Genomic DNA, 26,115 nt, shown 5'->3' with positions numbered 1-26,115 from the left:
CAAAGGTAGCGGGGAAACGGAATGCAATCATGAACGTTGTTGATGTTTAAGCTCTATAAATAGCACCTTGGACCTTCACTTCAAAGCATCCGAGCTTCTGCCTTAAGGTAGATGTTTGCGATTACAGATGAGAGCATGAACGAGATTTTCTTTGAGGATTCTTCACCTCCACAAGCCATTCCAAGTGACGGCCGGAGTTTTCGTCGAAGATAGAACTCGAGAGAGATTTCTCCACCATCCATCCATGGTACCACCACCAGCCTTGACGCATTTCAGATGAAAAGCAAGAGATTATTTTCATCTAACCTTCCATTTCTTCTCTTGTCCCTGTATTGTATTACATTTTGGCTTAAGACATTAATACATTTTGTGATCAGTGCATATCTTAATTCCTTCAACACCATCTTATTCATCTCCTTCATCTTTGTCATCATTTACCTTCATCATTTAGTTATCAAAGGTAATCGCATACTCAACTGTGTAGCCTAGAGATAGGACGCATGTACCAACCCACCGAGAGGTGTGCGTTGTGCGAGTATAGCGAGTTAATCCTCTTCGCTTGGTGTGAGGATGTAGCAACGCTTTTCTAGGGGCTGCTCGTCTATGAGCTGTTTAGCCGCAACTAACAGCCTGAAAGGGTGAGTAGTGGAACACACTAAAGCAAAGTATGCATTGTTCCTAGAGATAGGCACGATCTTATGCTCGACGCAACCATGCATTATAGAGATATAAGCATTCGGCCAGCCACCAAGAGGTGCGCGATGCGTTAGTGTGGCGAGCTGGGATTACTCGGACGACCTAACATAACAAACATTAGTATGTGTTAACGACTGTTGTATCTCTATCAGTTCTCATAATTAAACTTCCATTGCTTAATTTGTTTAGTTAGGAGTAGGAGTAGCATGTAATCCTTTAACTTTTATCTTTTTACTTTTATGCATCGCCTCAAACACATTACTTCACAAACAGTATTGAGTTACAAGCCCCTGTGTTCGACCTCAGATCATCCCGAGAAACTTGCGTTCTCGTTATACTTGGCGAGAAAGCGAGAAAACTTGTGGCAAGAACATATGGTCATCGCATAAATGCTTAAATGCATATTGTATATTTTCTAGTCCAACGCGTGACCATCGGCGCATGGAGATCAACGCATAACATAAATTGCATATTTATTTTCCTCTCCCTTTTCTAAGTCAACAACGATCCGCTTTATGATTGTTACAAATGTTGTAAAGTGTCATAAACAATGTGATCAGTTCGTTCATGTAGAGACATACAAGCGGGGGTGTTCTACACGGTGAGATTTTGTAAGACACCATGAAATAATCACTGTTACATATTAACACTATTTACTGTTAACACTGATTAATTTCACTTCTTGATGACCTAGATAACTTGATTCGAATCCTGAGTTGTCTATGAACTCCTGTTTATTCACGATTGTCCCTTGATCTGCATAGGTAAGGATAAGCCTAGCGTCGCTGCTCAATATGTCTCCCATTTCAGGGATAAGACCGGGTAGATGGCTTGGGACATAGAATTTGCAAGATAAAATTCACTCCTAAGAGGGAATAGATTTAGTGATTATGATTCTAAATCAATTGTTCATTAGAGAGAAAGTGGTACTTAAGGAGAAAAGATGTAACCCAGGGCTATTTTCGATATTTAACCTAGCTGAGGTTACGAACAACCTGTGAAGGATCAACTTATTGATAACAGTTATATCAAATAGACACATAATATATTTATAGTGAGGGGAATGCAACTACAGGCTATAAAGGATAGTCATGTTTGGTAATGAATGTTAATTAACTATATTAAAGAGTTTGACTGGTTAGTCTCGGATCGTTGAAGCCCATGATCTATAGGTCCATCGGGTCTCCTTGCTAACTCAATACGGACAAAATTGAAGAACTAGGTGAAGTGAGAATTTGAAATATTCAAATTCGGGTTTTAGAGAAAATTATATTTTATATGAGATATAATTTACGATTAAACAATTAATTTGTTTATTAATTATTTTTTAGAGTATACTTGATCATTAGCATGAAAGTATTTATTAAACTTGATTAATGTGATTAATTAAAGTTAGGTGTCATGAACAATTTAATATGTGATGTTAAATTTATTTTTTTTTATTTAATTGAAATGGTTTTAATCAAATAATTTCTAAAATGTGAAAATTGTATTTCATTTTTTTTAAAAAAAAACTAGTTAATGGAAAAATCCAATTGTTGAATTTTCCCACTAACTAAATGGACTTTGAAGTGGCATTTTCCAAGCTTGACATCTAGAGATTACATGCTAGTGGAGTTTGAGGTGGAAGATATGCAAAATGGGATTTTGCATGTGTTTTCTCTACAAAAGGTTTTGCTTTTGAAATTTGCAAGACTAATGCTTTCACAACTTTTGACTTAAACTCTTCCACCTCAATTCTCCTTTACTCTCATTCTTTCTATAGTGAAATTCCCTTATTTTCACTAACAAAACAGTCCCATAACGTGTTCTTCAATTAGAGAATAGCGAAGATTTACTGTTGGTGGTGTCGTTCGAGCTCGGGAGAGGAAGTTTGTGGTGGAGTCTTCAAATGTTGTATTTTCTATCCCTTTTGCATGCTTATTCTTGTTTTTATTGCAATTAGAATGTTGTCAATTTCATCTTCCGTCATGCATGCGTTCTTTATGTTCCATCAGACATGACTTGAATTCTGAGTGAGTTGTGAACTCTTGCCTATGAAGGCGGTCTTTTGATTTGTATGGGTAAAAGTGGCTAGATCACCGACTCAATAGCCTACCATATTAGGGATTCGTCTGATTGGGGAGCTGGGAACACAACTACACAAGACAAAATTCACTCATTCCCTAATGTCGGGATAAATAGGTAATTTGTTCCCTTAAGGACTGATTTCGTGACGTCACACTCTTTCTTGGGCTCAAGAGAGGTTTGGTCATAGTTGGACCATGACTTATTGTTCATGAGAGGGATCAGTGGTACTTAAGGAGTTAAATGTAACTACAAGGGGTAAAATGGTATTGCTGGCCAAACTGTACTTACGAGCAATCTGTGAAGAGTCACCGTACTGTTAACTGGTTATATCCAATGGACACAAAAATATATTTGTAGTGCGAAGAGTGCAGCTGTCGGCCTTTAGTGGAGTGACTGACAATTAATGGATGTTGGATAATTTAATTAAAAGAGTTTAATTAATTATTCAAGTACCACTAGAGCTTCAATCTATAGGTCCATAAGATCCCCTATGTAACTCAATTAGGATTATTGAAAATTGATTTTGGATTAATTTGAATCGTTCAAATTAATTGAGGAAATTGATTATATATGATATAATTAATTTAAATTAATTATATTCGATATAATTAGTATAATGTATTTGATATATAAAGTTTATTTGAGATGAAATAAATATTTAAATATGATTCAAATATTAATTATGTGAATTGGATTCATATAATTAAATTTAATATAAATTTGATTTATATCAAATATCATGAATGATTGTGAGAATTAAAAACTATAGGTGATATTGTATTTGATACAATATAAAAACTATAGGTTATGTGTTATATTTGATATGACATATAGTTATATATATAATAATAAATTAGTTATATATATATATATATTAAGTTAATTTTATTTTTAAAATTAAAGAGAGGGAGTTACAACTTCTCTCCTTCTAATTCTCTAAAAAACGTGGGGATGTGGGATTCTTTTTAACGGACTATTCATTCTTCTTCGCATAAGATATCACAAAATCGTGCTCTTTGTGTGTTTTTTCCGAGTTTTCCTACAGAAATCTTCCCTGGAAAATCTCTTCTCAATTTCTTCCTTCATCTTCCCAAAAATATCAGAGCCCACACACTTATGAAAATTCTCATACCCTATAGAGAATACATGAGGCTCTTTTTTGGTGGTGTCCAAATCTCTGGGATTACTGTACTTCTTGTTCGAGGAGATTTTGTGAGTTCGTGACTGAATCGAGAAAGAATTTCATGAAGACTTTTGGCTTCAAGGGTAAGTAATTGTTTTCAACCCTAATGATTCCTTCTTTAAAAGCATACTGTAAATTCTATATAATACATCTTTTGTTATCTGTAATTTTAATTTTGTGAAAATTGGGACCGCTTCCACTTCCACAATGGACCTCACGGTTCCTTCAATATATATACTCTAGTATATGTACTCGTATATGCCTTTGTTTATTTAAAAGTATGAAATGTATGATATATATACTATGATATAAATAGAATTTATGATATATTGTGGTATATTGATGTTGTTAAATTAATTTTGAATTACTACTTTTGTTAGGAAGTTATTGTTAAATTTTGATTTATTGGGATTACATATTTATGATATAAAAGAAATTTATGATGTATACTGAGATTAATGTTGAACATTTAATCAATTTCTGATTTATATATTGTGATATATTTTATATATGGATAAAAAAACACATTTAAAACAATGTTATAAGATATATTTTAAATAACCATGAATTCGTATGCATTAAATGAAAAATATAATCATATCAAATGCATTTTTTTATCCCATTGAAAATGAGAAAAAATCTCAAATAATTAATAGAATATAGTAAATACATTTTATCTCTTCAATATTAAAATTGCTTTGTAAATATGAAAAAATATACATTATTTTCTCTCTCCAGCCGTCCATCTCAAAAAGTATTTTTTTGTCGAAAAATAAGATTAAAATCCTTACATAAAAATATCCAAATATTCAAACATTTATGAATATAAGTTTTTAAAATGGATTAAATCTATAATAATCCCAATTCTTAAAATAGACAAATTTTAAAACTACCCTAGAAAGTAGGGTGCGATATGATAACGTTTGCAATGTACTATTGGGCCAATGAAAGTTGGACTCATCGTTTGGTTGGGCCGACGGCCCACTATGTCAATTGCTCAGAATTTCCACTGAAAGGGCAAAACCCTTCGTTCTCCTACTGGCTAGGGTTTCTTACCCGGCGGCGAAATTAGACCTATAAATAATCGCCTCCATGTTTAGGTTTCACAATCCTTCTCTTCCGCTTTGTACTCTGAATCTATTTTCTTCACAAGCTGTTCTTGGTGTCTTTTCTCTGTTCGCTCTGATGTTATTTATCATTCTTTCTTTACGTGAATCAAGTGATGAGAAAAAAACTGCAACAATATGAATGGAAAATATGTTCCATATCCATGATTTTTGGTATTTAAGTCTCTGATGATCTAGCTTTTCTTTCTTTACATGAATATTTGTTCGATCAAGTATTTGATTATTTGATTATTTGATTATTTGATCTTGAGATTTGATGAGGTTTTTATATTGGTCCGTGTTTCTGATTTAACCGTGACTGTTTCCATCTCCTATTATGCCCCTGATCTCCATCTCTTCGACCTGTTTTGCTTTTCTCTGGAAATGCGTTTTTTCTGTAGCGGTTGCTCTGTGATTACATGCCTTAACGGGCAATATACGCTATTCTGAAGTTGAAAATTGTGTAGAGATCTATTAAAACGATATGAGAGCTTCTGCTACAGCGTGTATTTGTTGTGATTTTGTGTAGTGGTTTAGGGATTTTCGCTTCTGTTGCGGTGATGAATTATGGATAAAATTCACATGTCAGACTTCAGAGATTTTTCTTTTCTCGGAAAGATAAGTCGATGAGAATGAATGTTCATATTCTGAGCTTAACTTTCGGATGAATTAAAAATAAAATTGATTTCTTAGGATCGTATTTTTGTTTTTAAAAATTAAATCCAACTTTCTGAAACTTACTTTTTTTTTTTAATAAGTTCTCAAAATTTGGTTTTATCTTTTAAAACATTAATATTCGTTAGAATGATTTAAGTATTATAGTTGAATTTTTAATCAAATTTTTAAAAACAGGAAACAACTTTTTGAAAGTTATTCTTAAAATTTGGTTGTTGGGAGGGTGGAGTATGTGTTTTTCTTTATTTTAAAAAATAAAAATAAGAAACAAAATGACCTTAATAATCGATTTTATTAAAATTGATTTGGATAAAAATCATTTAAGTGAGGGAGTGATGCTTTAAGCATATTTTCTTAATCTAACATAAAGACAGATTACAAACTCAGCAATCGCTTGAGACTTGAGAGAGATAAAAGAGAAGAGCATCTTTAAGAAATAGAACAACCACAAGCATGCTACTTTGGCAGACCCTAAACGGGTCAATCTACGAGCCGTAGTATTACTCACACGGGATGTCAACCTACTAAAAAAGCATTTGAGATTGAAAGAAATTAGAGGGCTAGAAAATTATATGAAGTTGAAATTATCAGAAGGAAAAATTGGGTTTAATTAGAGAATTGAGTAGTACATTCTAAAAATACCTGTTTAGTCAATTTTTTTTAAGTAAGTGTGGTTGATCCTTAAATTAGCCATTTTAATCTTAAATTTTCAATAATAGATCTAAAAGGTCCTCTTCATGTCCAAGTAGATTTTAAATGTCGATGTCGATGATTGGATTATTTATTTAAAAAATACTTACTAAAGAAATCTCATATTTTATGACCTAAATGAGATTCTAAGGTACGATGAAACGTCTTGCTTAAACCAATCCCATGCGAAAAAAATATTCTTCACAATGAAACTTCATCCAATGTTGAAACTTCAACGGCTGGTCTATTGATTTTAACAAATTTCGAGTAAAAGTAGATCAGTATTTATCTTTCTTCATTGTCTAGGTGAAGCATTTTACCACCACAATCTGTAATTTTTTGTTTTTTTCCTAATGCTTTGACTATCCTTCTATTTGTCAAGTGTTCAATAACCTGTTGTCCTTCCATTTGTTAAGTGTTCAATAACCTACAGTTTAGAGGTAAGTGAAAATAACATATGCAATTCTTTTGAGGCTTCTTTGTGACTTTTGTTTTCAGTTTGGTTTAAATTTTGGTGCCTTGAAATTTTAGAATAAACAATGACTCTTAGTACTTTTCTAACCAATAAGAAAAACCATACATTGATGGTTTGGATTTTCTTTTTAATTGTAGATGTATGATTTATTGTATATCACATTTTACTTTAATGGCAAAATTGTTTTTCATCCTATAATAAAGACATTGGGAGGAAAGAGATAATTATGAAGAATTTAGAAATTTATATCTTGTCAATTATTAAGTTGAAGTCAATAATGAATGAAAAGAAGATACACAACTAATTTTTTTTTTTTTTTTTTTTTTTTTAATTATGTAAAACTGGGACTTACTCTTCAAATTGGAATGATACCCATATTAATTAACGATGATGGTTTCTTTACTTGGTGACAAAAGGATGATGCATATGTATGTTGAACACGATGCATTTATTTAAATAAAAATTAAAAATAGATGGAGCATCAGAGTTTAAAGTTGAGATTGATATGGATCAAATTCGGTTTTGTGTTGGTATGAAATTGTCCTAAAATTTTAAAGGATGCTATTAAGAACTATGCACTTTACAATGTGAAGCTAAAAAAGAATGATAAGAAAAGGGTCACTGCAGTATTTTTGGATGGGAGTAAATGGATGTTGCATTCGGGCATTGTGGAGGTAGGCAATACATTCCAAATTATGTCTCTGATTAGTGAACATATATGTCCTTGGATGTTTAAAAATAGAAATATGAGCTCAACATTGTTGGCCGAGAAATACAATTATTGCATTAAAAGTGAACCTAATTGGAGTCTCATTGAATTTATGGAAATGGTAAAAAATGATTACCAAGTTAGTATTTCAAGGACTCGAGCTTATAAGGCTAGAAGCAAGGTTTTGAAAAAAAATAAAGGGGAACATTATAAAAGATTAAATGGTTGGACATGGTTTCTTTCGATCCTTCAAGATGAATAAACACCAATAATTCAAATGCTTGAGATTATTCAAATATTGGTTATGTCTGGATTGTCAAAAAAATATGAACTTTATAGTTGAATGAAAGGAGAGTTAGGGCCCAGAGTGCAGAAAAAATTGGATAAATCTAAGACTAATTCTAGAAACTGTGTAGCATTGTGGCCCAGTGAATGGTTCCTCTTTATGGCCAAGAAAAGATGTTAATGAAGTTGTGCCATCTCATAGTAAGAAACGCATTCAAGTAATTACTGAGTGTAGTCGGTGTAAAGGTATAGGTCATAATGCAAGAATGTGTAAAGGGCCATTTGCAGAAAGTTCAATTAGGACTATGAGAGATAACACCTCTTCATGGGAATGAAGATTTCAAGGACTGTAAGTGTTATTTAGAAACTTTTTTTGTGAACTTTGATTTTTTGCAACAGTAAGATGACAACTTCTCATATATATTCTTTTTCTTGTGAACTATGAATTTGTGTAGCAATCTAATGGTGCATAATTTGTATGGCCATTACTATAGTTGGTCCATATATTTGTCTGAACAAAGTCTAAACAGTTCTTTTTCTGAACTTTGATTTTGTATAGCAATAAGACCATTTGTTATGTTCTGAATTAAAGTTTCTCCTTCTATTGCTAAAGAAGAAAATTTCAAAGACAACTCAATACATTTTGACTTGTACATATATTCCAATTTCACTAAATTTTGTCAACCTTCAACGTATACAATTCAATTATAATAACAATCCAATCAATCTTTCTCATCTTGCTCGAACTTCACGAGAAATAAACTCACAACTTTTCATCATTTCTGTCTTTTGTCTCTTGAAGTTTGTCTTATAAAGTAACTTCATGAGATGAATTTCACGAGACATATCACAATATAAGAGTTTTAGTGGTTAGAATCAGATTTAATCTACCAAGAATCTACCTATTAATCCAAAATTTTAGTCCTTGAAATGTATTTGGATAGTTTGAACTCACAAATTGAAATTTACAGATAATGGAGAATTCAATTCTAGGTCATTCATGGTCAGTGAACAAAGAACAAGCGTGGATTTTGTGTTCATGTTAGTTATTTTAGGGCTCAAATTTAGTTTTCTTTTCCTTTTTACATTGAAAACTACTAAAGTGATTAATTTGAAACTTCAGGACCAAACACACCTATTTAAAAAAATTTGGGGATTAAAAAGGTATCTTTTAAAAAGATATTTTCCCTTTTCTTTTTTATCTTTTATTAGGATTCTTCTCTTCAAAAGACGTATTTATCTTGAAAATTGTGTCACATTCAAAAGCGTTGAAAAATGTAATGAAAATTTACCGATGATTTAATTTAGAAAAACGCTGAAAATCGTGAAATATTTTTTTTGTTTGGTTAGATTTTAAATTTCTTTAAATTTGTCATCTTAATTATTTTAATATAGTTAGTTTAAAATAAACCAAAATATTAAGAAGAATATATATATATATATATATATATATACTTTAAAAAATTGAAATAGAGATTTTGATTAAAATTATACTTTATTTAATCTATTGTTTTAATAATTTGATATTTTAATTTTTCTAGATCTTGACATAAAATTCTATAGATTTTTGTCACTTTAACTAATTTGAAAATGATCATTTTTTTTATCATAATATGCTAACTTAAATTTAAATTAAACTAGTATTTTAATATTAAACTCTATTATTGAAAAACTATACTTTTTTTTTATCGAATTACATTTGAGAAATAAAAAATCATAAATTTTGAGTTTTAGTTTTTATTTGGTTGCTAATTGTTTTAGACATTTTAAATCTTTACATTTAGAAGATGATTCTAAGTCTTTGAACTAGTTAAATTGACCAACCAAAAAAATGAAAATGTTATTAAATTAAATTAGGGCTTTCTACACATATAGTCTAAATAAATGTACTTATACAATTGGCAGCCTGATGACAGGAATGACTTAGAAAAAAATATCTTCCAAAAATTCATTTTTATTGAAACACTTTTGATAAAAACTTATTAAAATAAAAAACATACATGTATTGCAATTCTTTCTTAAGTGTTTTTATATACAAATTTGTTTAGTTTGTTATATACTAAGAATGCTTTTATTAATGCTTTTCAAGGTTGGCTGGTGGCATCGGAGGTTGGCTGAGGAGTTAGTTGTCGAAATTTTTGCAATGTGAGGGGAGTTGGCCGACGACAGTCGTCGGAGGGTGGCAGTCGGAGTTGCTTAATGACGGTCGCCGAAGGGTAGCGATTGGAGTTGGCCAGCGGCTCGAGTTGGAATTGGCTGACGATAGTGAGGTGGAGGCCGACGGTTGCCAGAGGGTGGTGGCCGGAGTTGGCGACCGACGGTCATCAGAGGGTGGCAATCAGAGTTAGCCGAGTGAGGTGGCGGCCGGCGGTTGCCAGAGGGTGGCGACTGGCGGTCGCCAAAGGATGGCAGTCAGAGTTGGCCGACGGTAGTTGTCAAAGGTGGTGTCTGGAGGTTGGCCAACGTACTTCCTGAATTAAATTAGACAAAAAAAAAAAAAAAAGAAAAAAAAGAAGTAACCCATAGATTCAAACCCATAGAAAAAGAAGTTTTCTAAATCCATGTCTCAAACAAGAGTTGGACTTAGGATACTTAACCTATCCGATCCCAATCTTTAAAACAAACGCTCCTGGATGGTTTTTCCTTTGCATCAGGGTGGAAATCTGGCCAATAACACATTATCATTTTCTTAGTGTATATATATATAAATATATATATATATATTTGTAATTTTCCAATTTAATTTTATACTAGTCAAATTATAAGTTTTATTTTATGCGTAGTTATAATATATTAGGCGATTTAATATTAAATTCAGAAATAATCTCATTATATTCTATTATATTAAATGTATAAAAGTTTTACCTTAAATTCAAAAATAATATTTAATCTATTCTTTTTGAGTATCACGTTAAATGCATGTTTTTTTTAAAAAAAAAAAAAAAAATCTAATTTATCTCATCATATTCACATCAAGTACATAGTCATTTTTTGTCGAGGAGACATTAAATTAAAAAACAAGGCAATCAAATCTAAATAAAATAATAATAATAATAATAATATCATTATTTTAGTTACTAGACTATTCTTGACATTTGGAATACTTGTTCTTTCAAATATATATTTTTAGTACTTGTTAAAATTTGATAATTTAATAACGGTTAAAAGTTTAATTAAAACACTATATAATAATTATTTAATTTTTGTATCATTAACAAAAATTATTTCTATATACTAAAGATCAAAATCTTAAATTCCTTAACTCCATCTCACATATAGTTAAACTACAAAAGAAGTTATCAATCATCAAATTATAATTCAAATATTATAATAGTAATAATTTTAAATAGTACCTTTATATAAAAAGAAAATACCATTCAAATAATCTAGCTTACATTAAAGGTAGGTCAGTAATTTTTTTTTTTAAAAATTACTATTACTTTTTTTAAAAAAATAAATTTAGTATTTAAATTATAATTTAATGATCTATCTAAATAAATTAAAATGAATATATTTATATTAATCGCATAACAAAATACCCGAACCAAGGTTGAGAATGAAATTACAAGATTTAATCATCAGTCTAAGACTTTAACTCCATCCGATACGTTTTAATAAAGGACAAAAAAAAAAAAAAAATCATATTTTTTTAAATAGTTTAAAATGTATCCCTTTTCACTGATATTTTTTTAAAAAAACCACACTATTCTTCTAATTAATCCGGAAAAATGTGAAGAGGCAAGGAGAAATCTAGAGTGAGAAATTTGATAAACTTTGATAGACATGAAAATAATTTAGTGCTCAATTGGGGCAATTTCTCCAGAAATCTTGTATTCCTACAAGTCGTAGCAGGTTAGAGACGTTTTGGTCTAACTCTACCATGGTTATCCATTTTATGAGTCTAAACTGGGAAATAGAGCAAGATTATAGGCATTTTGTATTTGTCCCTAAAACAAAGAATCAATGACAGTGAATATGACCATTTGGTGAGTATTGGCCAGTACGCTGAAATTATTTTACATCAATTCATATAACAAGCATATTAATACAACAATCATATGTCCACACAATGCAACTATAATCCAGTAATCATCACAAATCTAAACTTGCCCATCTTCTATTATAATCCAATCAATTAAAGTTGATATGAATCATCACCCTATATTGGCATCATGCTTCAATCGTTCTGTTTTTTCTCCATGTGACCATTCTCCTTTACTTGTTTGGTTGCAGCCCCATTGCATTTACATTCATTATTTTTGTTCTTCTCAGATGTTTCTTTTTCCTTCTCAGCCTTTTCTGCAGCTTCAGCTTTCTTCTTCTCCTCTTTTTCCTTCTCTTCCTTCTCCTTCTCTGCCTTTTTTGCAGCTTCAGCTTCTTCCTCTGCTTTCTTCTTCTCCGCTGCAACTTTTGCATTCTCTAGAGCTTCAATCAATCTCTTAAAACACTCCTCTGTTTCTTCACCTTCATATTTCGGCATCAAATTCTCCGCCACGTCCGCCGGAGTCATTTCCGTCTCCTCTAACAACTCCCGGATTCTGTCATACGAATCATCCCATTCAACATCCAAGTAATTCATAGCAAGAACTTTGAATGCTTCAAAACCACAATATGACATCTCTATATGTTTGTCCATTCTTCCTCTTCTAATCAAAGCTTCATCAAGCTTTTCCTTGTGATTTGTCGTGAAAATAATCAACCTCTCTCCACCACACGCCGACCAAATTCCATCGATGAAATTCAACAACCCAGAAAGTGTCACTTTGCTCTCTTTATTCTCTTCGTCTTTAACCTTCTTCTCAATGTCTTTCTTCTTCTCTTCATCTTCCTCCTCTTTTTTCTTCTTTTTCCGTTGCCCAGTAAGATCAAGCGAACAATCAATATCCTCAATCACAATAATCGATTTATTCGAAATCTCAATCAACAGCTTCTTCAACTCTGTATTATCCTTAACAGATGTCAGCTCGAGATCATAAACATCATACTCCATGAAATTCGCCATGGCAGCGATCATGGTGGACTTTCCTGTTCCCGGTGGACCGTACAGAAGATACCCACGTTTCCAAGCCTTCCCCACTTTCTCATAATACTCTTTTCCCTTCTTAAACTTTACCAAATCATTCACAATCTCTTGTTTCTTCTTGGGATCCATAGCTAGAGTTCGAAAATTTGCAGGGTGCTCCAAAGGAACATGTCTCCAACTACTTTTATGCCACCAATTCGTGTTGGAATTGTTCATATAAAGCTTCCGTTGCCGGTTTTTGAGCTCCACCGCCTTGCCTTCTTCCATAATATGGTTAATAAAAGACTCGAGAATGGTTTCCCGGTGTCGCCGGTGGAATGTTAGCTTGTAAAATCGTCTCTCGTCAGAAGCAGGGTAATAAGAGATACTCTGTGTTTTAGGCACGGTTTTACTAGAAGTCCACCAAATCTTAATGCCTTGAAATTCATCAATAACTTCTTCGTTATCATCCATACTAAGAACCAAAGATTTGCTATCTTTGACCGCCTCTGCTTTCAGCCGTTTGGCCCGAATTGAGCTTCTTGAACTGAGGTAATTTTGGATGGCGGTAAAGGCTTCACTTTTCCTGAGACGCTCGCCTGTGTGTTCAGGGAAGGTGATTGTGATGTAAGGGTAGAGAAGACCGATGAATTTGTGGACGTATCTTTCGATATGGGCACGGAGATGGTAAGGGAAATATTGCTGAATAATTGCCCATACAAACATGACGGTCGCCATTAAAGAGCCGACATTAGTCCAGAGCTGTCCCATTGCCGTTGGGGTCATGTTTTGTGTGAATTAGAAGGTTTTTGGTAGAGAAGTAAAGAGGGAAAGAGGTGAGAGGTGGGCTTTAAATAAGAAGGACGGCGACGATGGAGATTTGTTACAGAGTGGAAGTCTTTGTTTAAGGACTCAGCATTTTCGTCGCTATATGGAATTTCTTCAGACTTCATTAGGATTTTTTTAGTATTAATCAAGGAAACTTCGTTTTTATTAATTTTCATTTTCATGACGGCTAACATCCACTTAAAAAAATCAAATTGCAGTATCCTGCACGTCCAATGTTTTGACTGTATGAAAAGAGAAGATACATCATTGGATTATTAAGGAAATGATTCCGCACATTGACAAGTCAAATATCCAGCCAGTTCAGTCTAAATGTATCACCCAGTACAGTCAGATGAGCAAAAGAAATATCAAGGAAAAAAAAAATTCAGGAAGCATCGCTTGGTTGAAAGCTATAAAACATAGACACGGATACGACTACACGATACGGATATGATCTTCGTCAATTTCTAAAAAACTAAGATACAGATATGTCTAATGATGCGTCATTTTTTTAAAAAATATTTTTTAATATATATATTTCTAAAAAACGAGGATACTGATACGTTGAAAATATATAGTTTTTTAAAAAAAATCTAGAATATAGATAAATTTAGCATACAAGTTAATAACAATAGCATAAAATAGAATACAAATACTGAAATATAATACAAAAAAGCAACATCTAAGATGTTGAAGTACAATAGTTAATAGAATGTAATAGAAAAATGACTTATATTGCAAAGAAAAAGAATAAGATTAGATAAAGAAGTATGAAGATAAACGAATAACTTATTGTTGAAAATATTCAAATGGCTTATATTTTAGTGGATTTTGTGGGGATTCAAATGTGAAAATGGAGATTAGATTATTCTAGTCTATGGTTTGGTCCGTTATTTTTTTATTTATTTTTATTTAGTTTAGTTTTGGACTCAATTAGTGAGCTTTTTAAATAGGTTGCCTAATTTTACATTGGGAAAGATTAGATAAGTTACTTGTCTTTTTTCTTAAAAAAAATACGCATAGAAATAGATACGTCAAATCACGTGTCAGATACGTATTTGGAAAGTATCTGAAAGTATATATACGTCAAATCGCGGAAAGTATGTGGAAGCATCAGTATCTGATACGTGTCTGATACTGATTCTTTGTCTCACATGAAGTATCTGTGCTTCATAGGGTAAAAGATTGTTATCGGGAATATTGACTTTTCCTATTATCTTGCACTAGAAGAATTTCGAGCTTTAATGTCGGTTGGAAAAAGTGAAATCGGATGTATAATGTCGATTTTTTTTTTTTTAAAAAAAAGGGATCTTTAATGTCAGTTTTAAACCGACATTGAAGATGGGCTTTAATGTCGGTTTTAGTGTAATTATTATTTTTTTCTTATTTTATTAAAAAATTAAACAGTACACTTACATTCGCTTTTTACCCTTTCATCTTTACCCTATCGCGCGCGCCGACCTCCATTTCTCTCTTACCCAAACCTAACTGATCTCCTTCACCGTCTGTCTGTCTGTGGTTGTCTGTCGGTCGTCCGTCGGTCTTCGTCAGTCTCCATCAAGTTTGTCGTCCGTTGTCCTTCAGTCTCCAACCGTCGATCTCCATCGCATTTACATCCATCAAGTTTGCCATCGATCTACGTTGATCTCCATCGCGTCAGTGTTCAGATCTGTAGCCGTGGGTACAAATCTGCCAGTGGGTCGTCAGTCATCTCTGCCAGTGGGTTGTCTCTGTCGTGGCCGATCTCCATCGCGTCCGTTAGTATGATATTTTCTTATATCCATTTTTTTCAACTTGTGATATATTATTCTCACAAGATCCAATAAACTATCTGCTCTTTCATCCCTAACCATAGATCCAATATCAATGAAAGAAAATGGTCCAAAGGAAGTTTGAAAGGATATTTCGACTCCAATCAAGTATATATTTTCTCTTTGATGAAATATGAGAATTGGTTACCTCATTGTATTATTTGACTGAAATGAATTGATGCCTAATTGAGTTCATTGTCATGTATTTTACTGCTTCTGTTGAACAAATTGGGGTTCAATTTGAAAAATGGACTGACCCATCCCAATACTCTTGTTGTTATAGTTTTACTTGTACATGGTGGAACCAATGTTATATAGTTAAAATTTAATATCTATGGTTTGTAATTAGAACTTAATCCCTATAATTTAGATGCTTGGATTTCTACAATTGATAGTAGATCTATCGATCCAAACAGATTTGTCCATCAGTAATGGGGTTTCGTGCTTTAGCACTTTGATTTCATGTTTCATAAACTTCCATCAAATTTTGGGCAACGCTGGAGTTTCTTCACATAATTTATATAAATAACTTGGAAGGTGGAGATGTAGCCATCTTTGCTATTAAATTTTTGTGCAGAATGCTTGAACCCTTTGCTAAATTTTTCTGGATTCACTTAACCAAGAAAACAGGATTTCACAATTTTGTCAATAAGCTTTTGGAACGTTTACTGCAATTATTGTATGATATAAGCCTTAAAGCTGATGGATGTAAGTATTGTTGGACAAGAACATTGATGAAGTTACTTGGAGAAGTTCTATCTTATGCTTTGTTTCATACTGTGCATATCCTATGCAGTAAAATAGTAACTTTCAGAACCTAAAACTGAAATGTTGTATGATTTAAGATTGTACTCATACTTTTGTTATTGTGTTGTTTTCAAAGAAGAAAGAGGCAAAATGGGTATTTGGGTTTGTTTACTTCAAGATTTTTGTTCTAGTTTAGTACTTCAAAACTCTCTTTGTAGGTTTCTTTAGACATTCTTCACGTAGGGTAGTATAGGGATTTGTGGCGTCATTTCGTAATTTTTGAGAAATAGAAGTGTTATGCAATTGTTTCTATATTGTTTCAGAACATTTTATGAACTTGAAGAAGCAACAAAATTTAATTTCGTATTAGAGAAATCTCTTTTTCCAAATACTATAGGTCTTGAAGAACATCGCTTGGAGAAGAACAAATGTTTAGATGTGTAAATCCTAAATTTTGTTATGTGTAAATCTTGATCTATTGATTGATTGTTGGATGTTTAGATTTTGTTATTGCTCCATAGAACTACATGTTAGATTTGTGATATGTTTCCATATGTTAGATATTTTATTCATCGTTAGCTTTTCTTGAAGTATTTATAGAAAGAGTCTAACTCTAAGGACACAGTTTATTGGGATATTTGTTTGGATTGATGGAATTTTGAACTTTGCTGAGTTTTTGTTTTTTGGCTTTTCTTTTCATTGATAGGAACTGAGTCCTTGATATTGACTCATACAAAACACGGTCTAAGAACACGGTTTATTGTGATATTTGTTTGGATTCAATACTTGATTTTGAGTGAAGTTTTTCATTTGTTAGGTTCAAGTTTGACTTGTAAGGCTAAATTTTGATTCTTGGAGATTTGGAAGGAAGATAGGAAGATTGCATTGGACGTGTTTTAAGAACCTTGACAAGTGGAGAAGGTGCACCCAACACAAAAAGGACTTCATAACAACATTAATAACAAGTACAAGGTAACATTTATAAGATGCTTATCTTAAAAGTCTATTTGTTCTAAATTTGTTGATGTAGCATATTTTACAATCATAATTTTATGCTTTTAAAATTTCCCTTGTTATTGTTTTTTTTTTTTTTGTAGATTAAGTTGCATATTTTACAATCATGGATAAGTCATGGATGAAAATGAATAGAATGTCAGCTGAGTATGGTTTAGGGGTCGAGATGTTTATTAAAAATGATCTACAACATTCAAATATACTGAATGTCATGAGTTGTCCATGTTTGAAGTGTGTGAATGCAAAGACTCTAGATGTGAACAAAATAAGAGAATACTTATTTTTTAATGGTATAGATCAAAGTTATCAGACATGGATTTTTCATGGTGAATCATTACCGATTAAGAGAAACAATGAAAATGTGTCTACTAGTGAAAGAGACGAAGTTGGAGGATGATGTTGATGTTGATGACACAATTGGAATGTTTGAGGCTACATACAATAACTATTTTAGTGGAAAATCCGATAATTTTGAAGAATTATTAGATGATGCGAAGAAACCATTGTACCCAAATTGTAAAACTTTTTCCAAAATATCTACATTGGTAAAGTTATATAATTTAAAATCTAAATTTGGATGGAGCGATAAGAGTTTTACTGAGTTGTTGGAATTAATTCATGACTACCTCGTCCTAATGAAATTCCAACTTCTACTTATGAAGCAAAAACGATGTTGGGTACTCTTGGAATGAAGTACGAGAAGAATCATGCATGCAGAAATGATTGTTGCTTGTTTAGAAAAGAACTCCCTAATGCAAATATATGCCCCATTTGTGGTACGTCAAGATGGAAGCTTCAAAAAAATTTAAACGAAAGGGCTAAGAATATCCCAAGAAAAGTCATGTGGTATTTCCCCCCAATTCCAAGATTTGAAAGAATGTTTCGAAGTAAAGAAACAACAAGTTTATTGACATGGCATGCTAATAAAAAAAGAAACAAATGGTTTATTAAAACATCCCAAAGATGCCCTATCGTAGAAAAAAATAGACAATTTGTGGCTAGAGTTTGGATCAGAACCTAGATATCTTCGTCTTGTTCTTTCGATAGATGGGTAAATCCACATGGAGATCTTAGTAGTAGACATAGTTGTTGGCCAGTGATGTTAGTGACGTACAATCTACCTCCATGTTTGTGCATGAAGCGAAATTTTTTTTATATTGACTGCACTAATATCTGGTCCTAAACAACCAGGAAATGACATAGATGTTTATTTACCTCCGTTAGTAGATGACTTAATAAAACTTTGGAAAGATGGGGTAGAATGTTATGATGCATATGAAGAACAACGTTTCATGCTTAAAGCCATTTTATTATGGACCATTAATGATTTTCCTACGTATGATAACTTGTGTGGTTATACAGTTAAAGGATATCATGCATGTCCAATTTGTGGAGAGAATACTTCATCCACTTATTTACCAAAAGGGAAGAAGATGGCATATCTCGGGCATCGCAAGTTTCTACCCCGCCATCATCCATATAGGAAACAAAAGAAAGCTTTTATTGGCGCACAAGAATTAAAATTTGGTCCAGAACCATTGAATGAGGAAGAAATTCTTGCAGAAACAAGTAAGTATCAATATTCATTTGGTAAGAAAAGTAAAAAAGAAAAGAACAGTGGAGATAGCACTTCAACTTATTGGAAGAAAAAATCTATTCTTTTCGAGTTAGAATACTGGAAGTATCTTGACGTGCGACATTGTTTAGACGTGATGCACATTGAAAAGAATGTATGTGCAAATCTTATAGGCACATTGCTTGATATTCCTCGTAAAACGAAGGATGGAATAAAGACTTGATTAGATTTGGTGGAACTGAACATTAATTCATGTTCATGGTAGTTTACTAGTTTATTGTTTAACTTATTTTTTCATTGTGCAGATGTCGTTCAATGTGGACTCTAAGTCCAAACATTGTACTAATGTCTGCATCTAGGAAGTTTCGGACTTTCAAGACAATGTTGACTCAAAAATTCATACTTCCATTTAAGGATGAACTCTCGATCTTGCAATTTCCACCCCAACAATATTCTCATATAAAGCAAGATCATTGGACATCGTTCATCAATGAATGATTGAGTGAAGAATGGGAGGTAAGTTATTCACAATAAATTACATGTCAACATTATCATTGTTTTGATAGGTAACTTCAACTAGATTTGTTGTACAGAAAATCAGTCGTCTTCAAAATAAAAGACGTGCAAAATGTGTATATAATCACCACATTTCTCGAAAGGGCTATGCGAATCTTGCCCAAGAATTAATTAGTTATTTGACTTAAATTAAATCTTTTATTCTAATATGTTTATGCTAATGAAATATGTATGGTCATGTAGAACCTATCGAATGACCCTTCTTATCGGGTGACTTTATGGAAAGAAGCAAGAAAAGGAAAGAATAATGAATACTTTGATGAAGTTACTCGAGAATGTACCAATCAGATTGTAAGTATATATTGTGCAAAGTTTAAGATGACATATATATAATGTTTGGAATTTGTGATGATATAGATATTGTGTGAAAATTGTAATATATTTTACAAGATAAATTGGCTGAAGTTCATGAAGGTGAAAATGTTCTCACCGAAGCATTGGGTACGGAAGAACATTGGGGACATGTTGGAGGAATGGGTGATTTTGTTTCCTATTCTCAATATTTCAAATTAGTAAAACCAAAGCCCTCTATGAGCCAAGAAATTGAAGGAGGCTCTAGTCAAAAAAATGTTCGACATGGTAAAGTGTCAAGAGAAAGAACTCACAACAAACAATCTCATCAGTTCAAATCATCTGTTGGAAGTGTTGCACTAAATGCATCTGAAGAAGAAGATACGGAGAAGATGTCTAAAGAAGATTTGAAGGTAATTTATTTATTGTGACTTTTAAATTTTAATCATATTGCGTGCTTAACCATACATGACATAAGTTCTCTTAAATTTGTTAAGGGGACACCATGCTACTTAGCTATAAGAACTGTAGATAATATTGTTGCAGTAGCCACAACATTTGATGATGATGTGTCATGCTTAACTGTTAAAGTTCTGATTAACATTGTCATTGGAGAAGATTTGCCTATACCAATTCCTGTGAAGGATAAAATAGAGTTCTTAAAGCAAGCAATGGGCAACTTCGTAAAATGGCCTCGTAAACTTGTAGTTATGGTTGACGAGAAAAAAGTATGTTTCTTTTTCAGTATATGAGTTTGGTTATTTATTATTTTTCCTACTTTGAATTTTTGTAACTTTGGTTATGGTAGGACCATTCACTAATTAAGAGCTTCAACCAGTCCTCCAAATATACTAACGCTAATGGTACTATCAAACTATTGAACGGACATGCCCTGCATAATATAAACGATGTAGACATGATCCGTATCACTTTGGACGAGCATATATGTGGAAGAGACATATTTATTTATTTAGGCTGCGATGATCTGATCCAATATTGTAATATGGTTGAAATAGGCTACATGTGTATTTTGACATACATTGCGTAAGTATTACTCATCTAGATTCACTCATATATACTTTGTTTCATGTTTATAAATAATAACTTTTACTTTGTTTAGGTATCTTTGGGATGAGTGTGATCGTGATATTACGAAGATTTTTTTTTTTATTATTATAATTGATCAAGCAAGAATATCGCCACACGTAAAGTCTCAAGATATCCAATCCAGAAATTTACCCAATCAATAGAATTGACTAATTTAGACTAATTAGTCCTCATTCCATATAACACAAGGTAAGTAGATACAAGTTCTTAAGTTATTTTTAATTTGCATTATACACGTACTAATATTTCAAAATTGTTGCTTATTATAGTTATCATTGGATATTGATTGTAATCAATCTACAAGAAAATTGTGTTTATGTTTTGGACTCTCTTCGAAGTAAGGTTCAAGAGGATTTTCATGGAGTTATAAATATGTAAGTGTAATTGAACTTTCTTGGCTCTTAATTGAAGTATTTATGTTTAACTAATGTTTTTAAACTATTTAGTGGATTGAAAACATGGCAAGCCAAGCACGATCTCCAACACCATCGGTCTTCTCCAAAATGGAAACCTGTAAAGGTAAATTTGCATTTATTTTTTAACAATTTATGTTAATTCGACTTTTTTATAACAATTTAACAATTGTTTTCAACTTCTTTATATGCAGTGCCCTCGTCAATTAGATTTTATAGGATGTGGGTACTATGTGCAAAAGTATATACACGAAATAGTGCATAATCCTACTACTCCCATTACTAGCCCTGTACGTAAATTATTTATTTTTTATGTAGTACTAGCTTTAATTTAATAAATTGACGTAAACTTATGTTGAATTTTTTTTTCCCTTTTTGTAGTTCAATACAAAAGATGCATATACACAAGGAGAGATTGACGTAATTCGAACCTAATGGGCAAGTTTTGTTGACTGTTTTGTGTAAGGATGTAATTCTTGTTTTTTTGTCTCAATAGAATGTAAATGCTACCTTAGAATGAATGTAAATTTATCTAACCATGATCTTTGTGAATGGAATTAGTACTAATTGATATTTATGAATGAGAGAAATGATGGCTTGGAGTAAGTATTCTATGAAAGTCTGGTTCTGGTATTGTGATTCTTGTTTGTGGATAAATTCATAGGTGGAAGACATGATTTGTTTATTATTGAAAGATTTATGTATAATATATTTTTTGTATTCATGGGGTATTCGGTGTTAAGTATTCATGGAATTAGTACTAATTGATATTTGTGAATAAGAGAAATGATGGCTTTGGTGTAAGTATTCTATGAAAGTCTGGTTCTGGTATTGTTATGCAAATGTTGGTGGATAAATTCATAGGTGGAAGACAAATATCAGGGCTTGCCATGCAAATTTTTTTATACTTTTTAATATAAAACAATGACGGACATTTCCTGACCCAACACGAGACATATAATGTCGTTTTTAATTTATTGGCCAAAAAAATGGATTCGGCAATGGAATTTAAAAAAAAACGGACAGATTTGGGCTTCAATGTCGGTTGGAAATTTCACCGAAGTCCTTTAATGTCAGTTGCAACCGATATTGAAGACTGTGTTATTGAAGCCCTTTAACGTCGGTTTTAAAATCGGCATTAAAGGCAACCGATATTAAAGGATTTTAATAACACTATAAACCGACATTAAAGTCCGAAATTCTTCTAGTGTTGTGACATGTGTATATTCCTTATTTTTTCTCTGATTTATTTATTTTGCACTAATTGAGGTCATCCTGTATAAATGACCCAAGGGTCTGTAAATAATGTATACAATGAAGAGAATAACACAGCATTCTTCTCCTTTTGCCTTGCCTAGTCAAAATCTATTGTTGTTTTTCCTTAAAAAATTTATTAATTTCATATAAGAAAAAAAGATCGTTTTAACGATATTTGGAATGAGAACAGTTAGATGGTTAAAAAGACAACAATTTCTAAACTTTAAGATTTAAGATTGCAATAATTAAGTTTTAAGAGCAATTTGATGAATTGAAAATTTAGAGTTAGATTTGATATAATTGGAAATATTTTTCTTTTCCACTTTGAAATATAATAATTTCTATTCTTTATAGTCATTATCAAAGATGACAATGACGACCACAACAACAACAAAATATAAGTCTCATGGATTATAGTTAGAATTTACCACATTGTTTTAATTTTATCCAAGACCAAATTTGGAATTTAATCAAATTTAATTCATAATACATATTTTAATTTTTTTAAAAAATTAAATTGAATTTATAATATGACATACTATATTTCTAAATATTTTTAATCTTTATTTCATACAACCTTACCTTCTAAAATTTAAAATTCAAATTTTGGATATAATGAAAACATAAAATTGTTGTTTTTAAAATTTACATTATTTAGATCATAGAATCCAAAATAATTTTAAAAAATAGAGGATTGTTTGCCAAATATATATTTCCTACATTAAAATCAGGAACGTAAAACTGAATTTGGGTTGCAACATGAACAGTCTATCGTTTTTAATTAAAAAAGTCGGTTGCTTTTAGTGATTACCAGTTCAAATAATAAAAATTAAGTAAAGACTAAACCTACGTGGCATACTTTGATTGCATTTTTGAATTTAAAAGAGAAGAGAGGAAGAAAAAATTGTGATGTATCATGCATCCAAATGTGGATGATGTCATGCACATACAATAAGAGAGAAATTATAACAAACTTTTTTTTTTCAATTTTTATTTTACGTTCTTTTTTTCTTTCCTAAAATCTTTTTATATTTAGGAGGCATTGTGTCGGAGTGTAGCCTATTTTAGTTTGGATTATAATAGTATTTGTTTGAGATATAAACTATTTTAATTTGAGAACAAAATAGTAAACACTATAGCAGATAATAAAAAAATTGATAAATGTAAAATAGTAAAAACTATAGTAAATACTAAATATTAAATACTGTAGTAAATGGGGATTTTGAAATAGTTGACGGTAATTATTTAGAAGTTTTGAAATAGTTTTTACTATAGCAAGAGGTGGTTATTATATTTTGATGATAACCCTTACCCCAAATGTTTCCTTAATGTTTAAATTTTGTATAAAAAGTTATTTTTATTTTTGTTGCAAACCTTTCTTTTATGGTTTTGGAAAAAAAAAAACACATTTACATCTGGTTTTGGCGAAACATCCGACATTTAGCTTAGTACATATGTAATAAAACTCTTTTGATTTAAGTGAATAAGTTGATGAGATATATGAACAAAAAGATGTGCTTCATGCCAAATTTGTACATACAAAAAATTTCTAAAAAGTATAGGATGATAAAGATTGCAGCATATTATTTAAAATACGTAATCATATAATTAAATTAAATGATAACTTTTTCTTAATGTTAAATAGGAAAGAGACACGAAAGTTCATTTGATTATTTTGTATATGTATTAAAAAATTCAATTGTTTTTTAGACTAAAGGAAAAGTGTAATTTTCAAAAGTAAGATTAATTAATTAGAAGTCTTCTAAACGTGATAAAGAAGTAAACGATTTGTAGAGCAAGTTTACTTTAATTCCTAGGTTTGATGTGATGGGAATGTGAACACAAGACTAGTGGGAACGGTTTTCCCCCATAAAGTTAAGAACACAAGCATGCAACATGACGTCTTTTTCTTTTTCTTTCTTTTCTTTTCTTTTCTTTTTTTTTTTCAAATTTAATTTAATTTAATTAATTTATAATAATAATAATAATTTTCAATGGTTATTTCATTCCTGAGAAGAAGGTAAGAGAGTGTTTTTGTTTCTTCTTTTCTATTTTTGTTCCTTATTTTTTAATAAGAGCACTAGTTTAATAACGGTTTCCATTTCTTATTTCTAAATTTTAAGAAACATTTTCAAAAAGAGGTCAAGTTTCTCCTGTTTTTATTCTATTAAAATTTTGTCATCACAAACAACCATCTTTTTGGTCTATTGGTATTAAGTAGAGATGTCCAATTTTCGCACGGGGATGAGTCCTATGGGACTCCACCCCAAACGGGATAGGGATTTCCCAATTAGGTGGGGAATGGGGAAAGGAGTGAGGAAAAAATTTTCCATGAGCTAAATGGGGACGGGGACGGATAATGCATTCCCCGCCCGCCCCATTCCCCGTCTCCGCCCCGATTAACTTTTACATATTTATTTAGTATAGTTATCTAATATTATGTTATTATTATTATTATATAAATATTACATTTAAATTTTAAATTTGATTATTTATTGGAAAAAATAATGAATATGTTTAAATTAAATATTTAAATTTAGATTATATATGTGAATAATTTGATTTATATTTATTTCTTTCTACCAAAATAAAATTAATTAGCTTTTTTAGGCTAAATTTGAGTAATTTATCTTTAAATTCAAATTGTCATATAAAACTAACCATCATAAACAATTTAGTGATAAAGTTAATTATTTAATTAAAATTTACTGATTTAAATTAATTGGCTTTTTACAAAAAATAATAATAATAATAATAATGGAAAAAAATTCCTCGTGGGGAATCGATCCCCGACTCGTGTGGGAAATTTCACGGAGATGGGGAATGGCCTCCCCGACCCCGCCTCGCCACATGGACATCTCTAGTGTTAGATGTCCAAGGTTTTCAGTTTTCTTTAGCTAGTCATGAGATCGAATCCCATCTGAAGCGTTTTTTTTAAGAATCTATTTTCTATATTACATTTCTTTTGTTTTTTTAATTATATATTTTTTAAATTTTCTTTATTTATATATTATTTTCAATTTTTCAAATTTCAATATTTTTCAATTTACAATTATCAACAATTTTCTGTTTCTATTTTTTTTTTTTCAAGAAACAGGAAATAGAAATAGTTGTCAAACATATTTCTGTTTCTTCATAAAATACAATAAACATGAAACAAGAAATAAGAAATAGGAAATTGAAAACGAGAAACGAAAACGTAATCAAACGGGCCCTAAATTGCCCTACATGATCAAGCCAATTCCAAAAGCCATGTGGAGCCAAACAATAAATTGTGGAATTGAAGTTAAGATGAATATGATAGAAAGAAACCTAACGAAAATGAGCTACCCATAATTTACATATAAAACTCAAAAAGATCACAGTGTCCTTTTTAGACATTTGAATTATTGATTCATTAGTGGCTACTATATTAGTATATTTACAAAATTATAATCATAGTATTAAATTTTTATTGACATGTCGATATGTCCATCAAATATTTCTATGTTTCCATATTCGATATGAAAATAAGGGGTGAATCCATTATATCATAGAAAAATCTTCGAAACATAATAATTAAGTAATGAAATATCACTAATATAAATACTAGACATGATAACTT

General features: G+C 31.3%; 1 protein-coding gene and 3 non-coding genes across 4 annotated transcripts; 3 read left to right on the top strand and 1 right to left on the bottom strand.

The window, feature by feature from the left end:
- Positions 1-5,161: 5,161 nt before the first annotated feature.
- Positions 5,162-5,250, top strand: LOC120092268 (small nucleolar RNA Z199). The gene has a single exon (XR_005485977.1). It is a non-coding gene; the product is annotated as a small nucleolar RNA Z199 (small nucleolar RNA).
- Positions 5,251-5,460: 210 nt separating this feature from the next.
- Positions 5,461-5,548, top strand: LOC120092269 (small nucleolar RNA U54). Its single transcript, XR_005485979.1, has one exon. It is a non-coding gene; the product is annotated as a small nucleolar RNA U54 (small nucleolar RNA).
- A 58-nt stretch (positions 5,549-5,606) lies between these two features.
- Positions 5,607-5,713, top strand: LOC120092271 (small nucleolar RNA R64/Z200 family). Its single transcript, XR_005485981.1, has one exon. It is a non-coding gene; the product is annotated as a small nucleolar RNA R64/Z200 family (small nucleolar RNA).
- A 6,090-nt stretch (positions 5,714-11,803) lies between these two features.
- LOC120091508 (AAA-ATPase At3g28580-like) lies at positions 11,804-14,013 on the bottom strand. The gene has a single exon (XM_039049576.2). It carries the CDS (start codon positions 13,675-13,677, stop codon positions 12,067-12,069), a length of 1,611 nt encoding a protein of 536 aa, XP_038905504.1. The 5' UTR covers positions 13,678-14,013; the 3' UTR covers positions 11,804-12,066.
- Between the last annotated feature and the right edge of the window lie 12,102 nt (positions 14,014-26,115).

This window comes from Benincasa hispida, chromosome 11 (assembly GCF_027475165.1).
Source record: "Benincasa hispida cultivar pf3 chromosome 11, pf3_genome.v1.1, whole genome shotgun sequence".
NCBI lineage: Eukaryota > Viridiplantae > Streptophyta > Magnoliopsida > Cucurbitales > Cucurbitaceae > Benincasa > Benincasa hispida.
The sequence above is the reverse complement of the archived record's forward strand: the minus strand, read 5'-3'. Positions and strand labels throughout refer to the sequence as shown.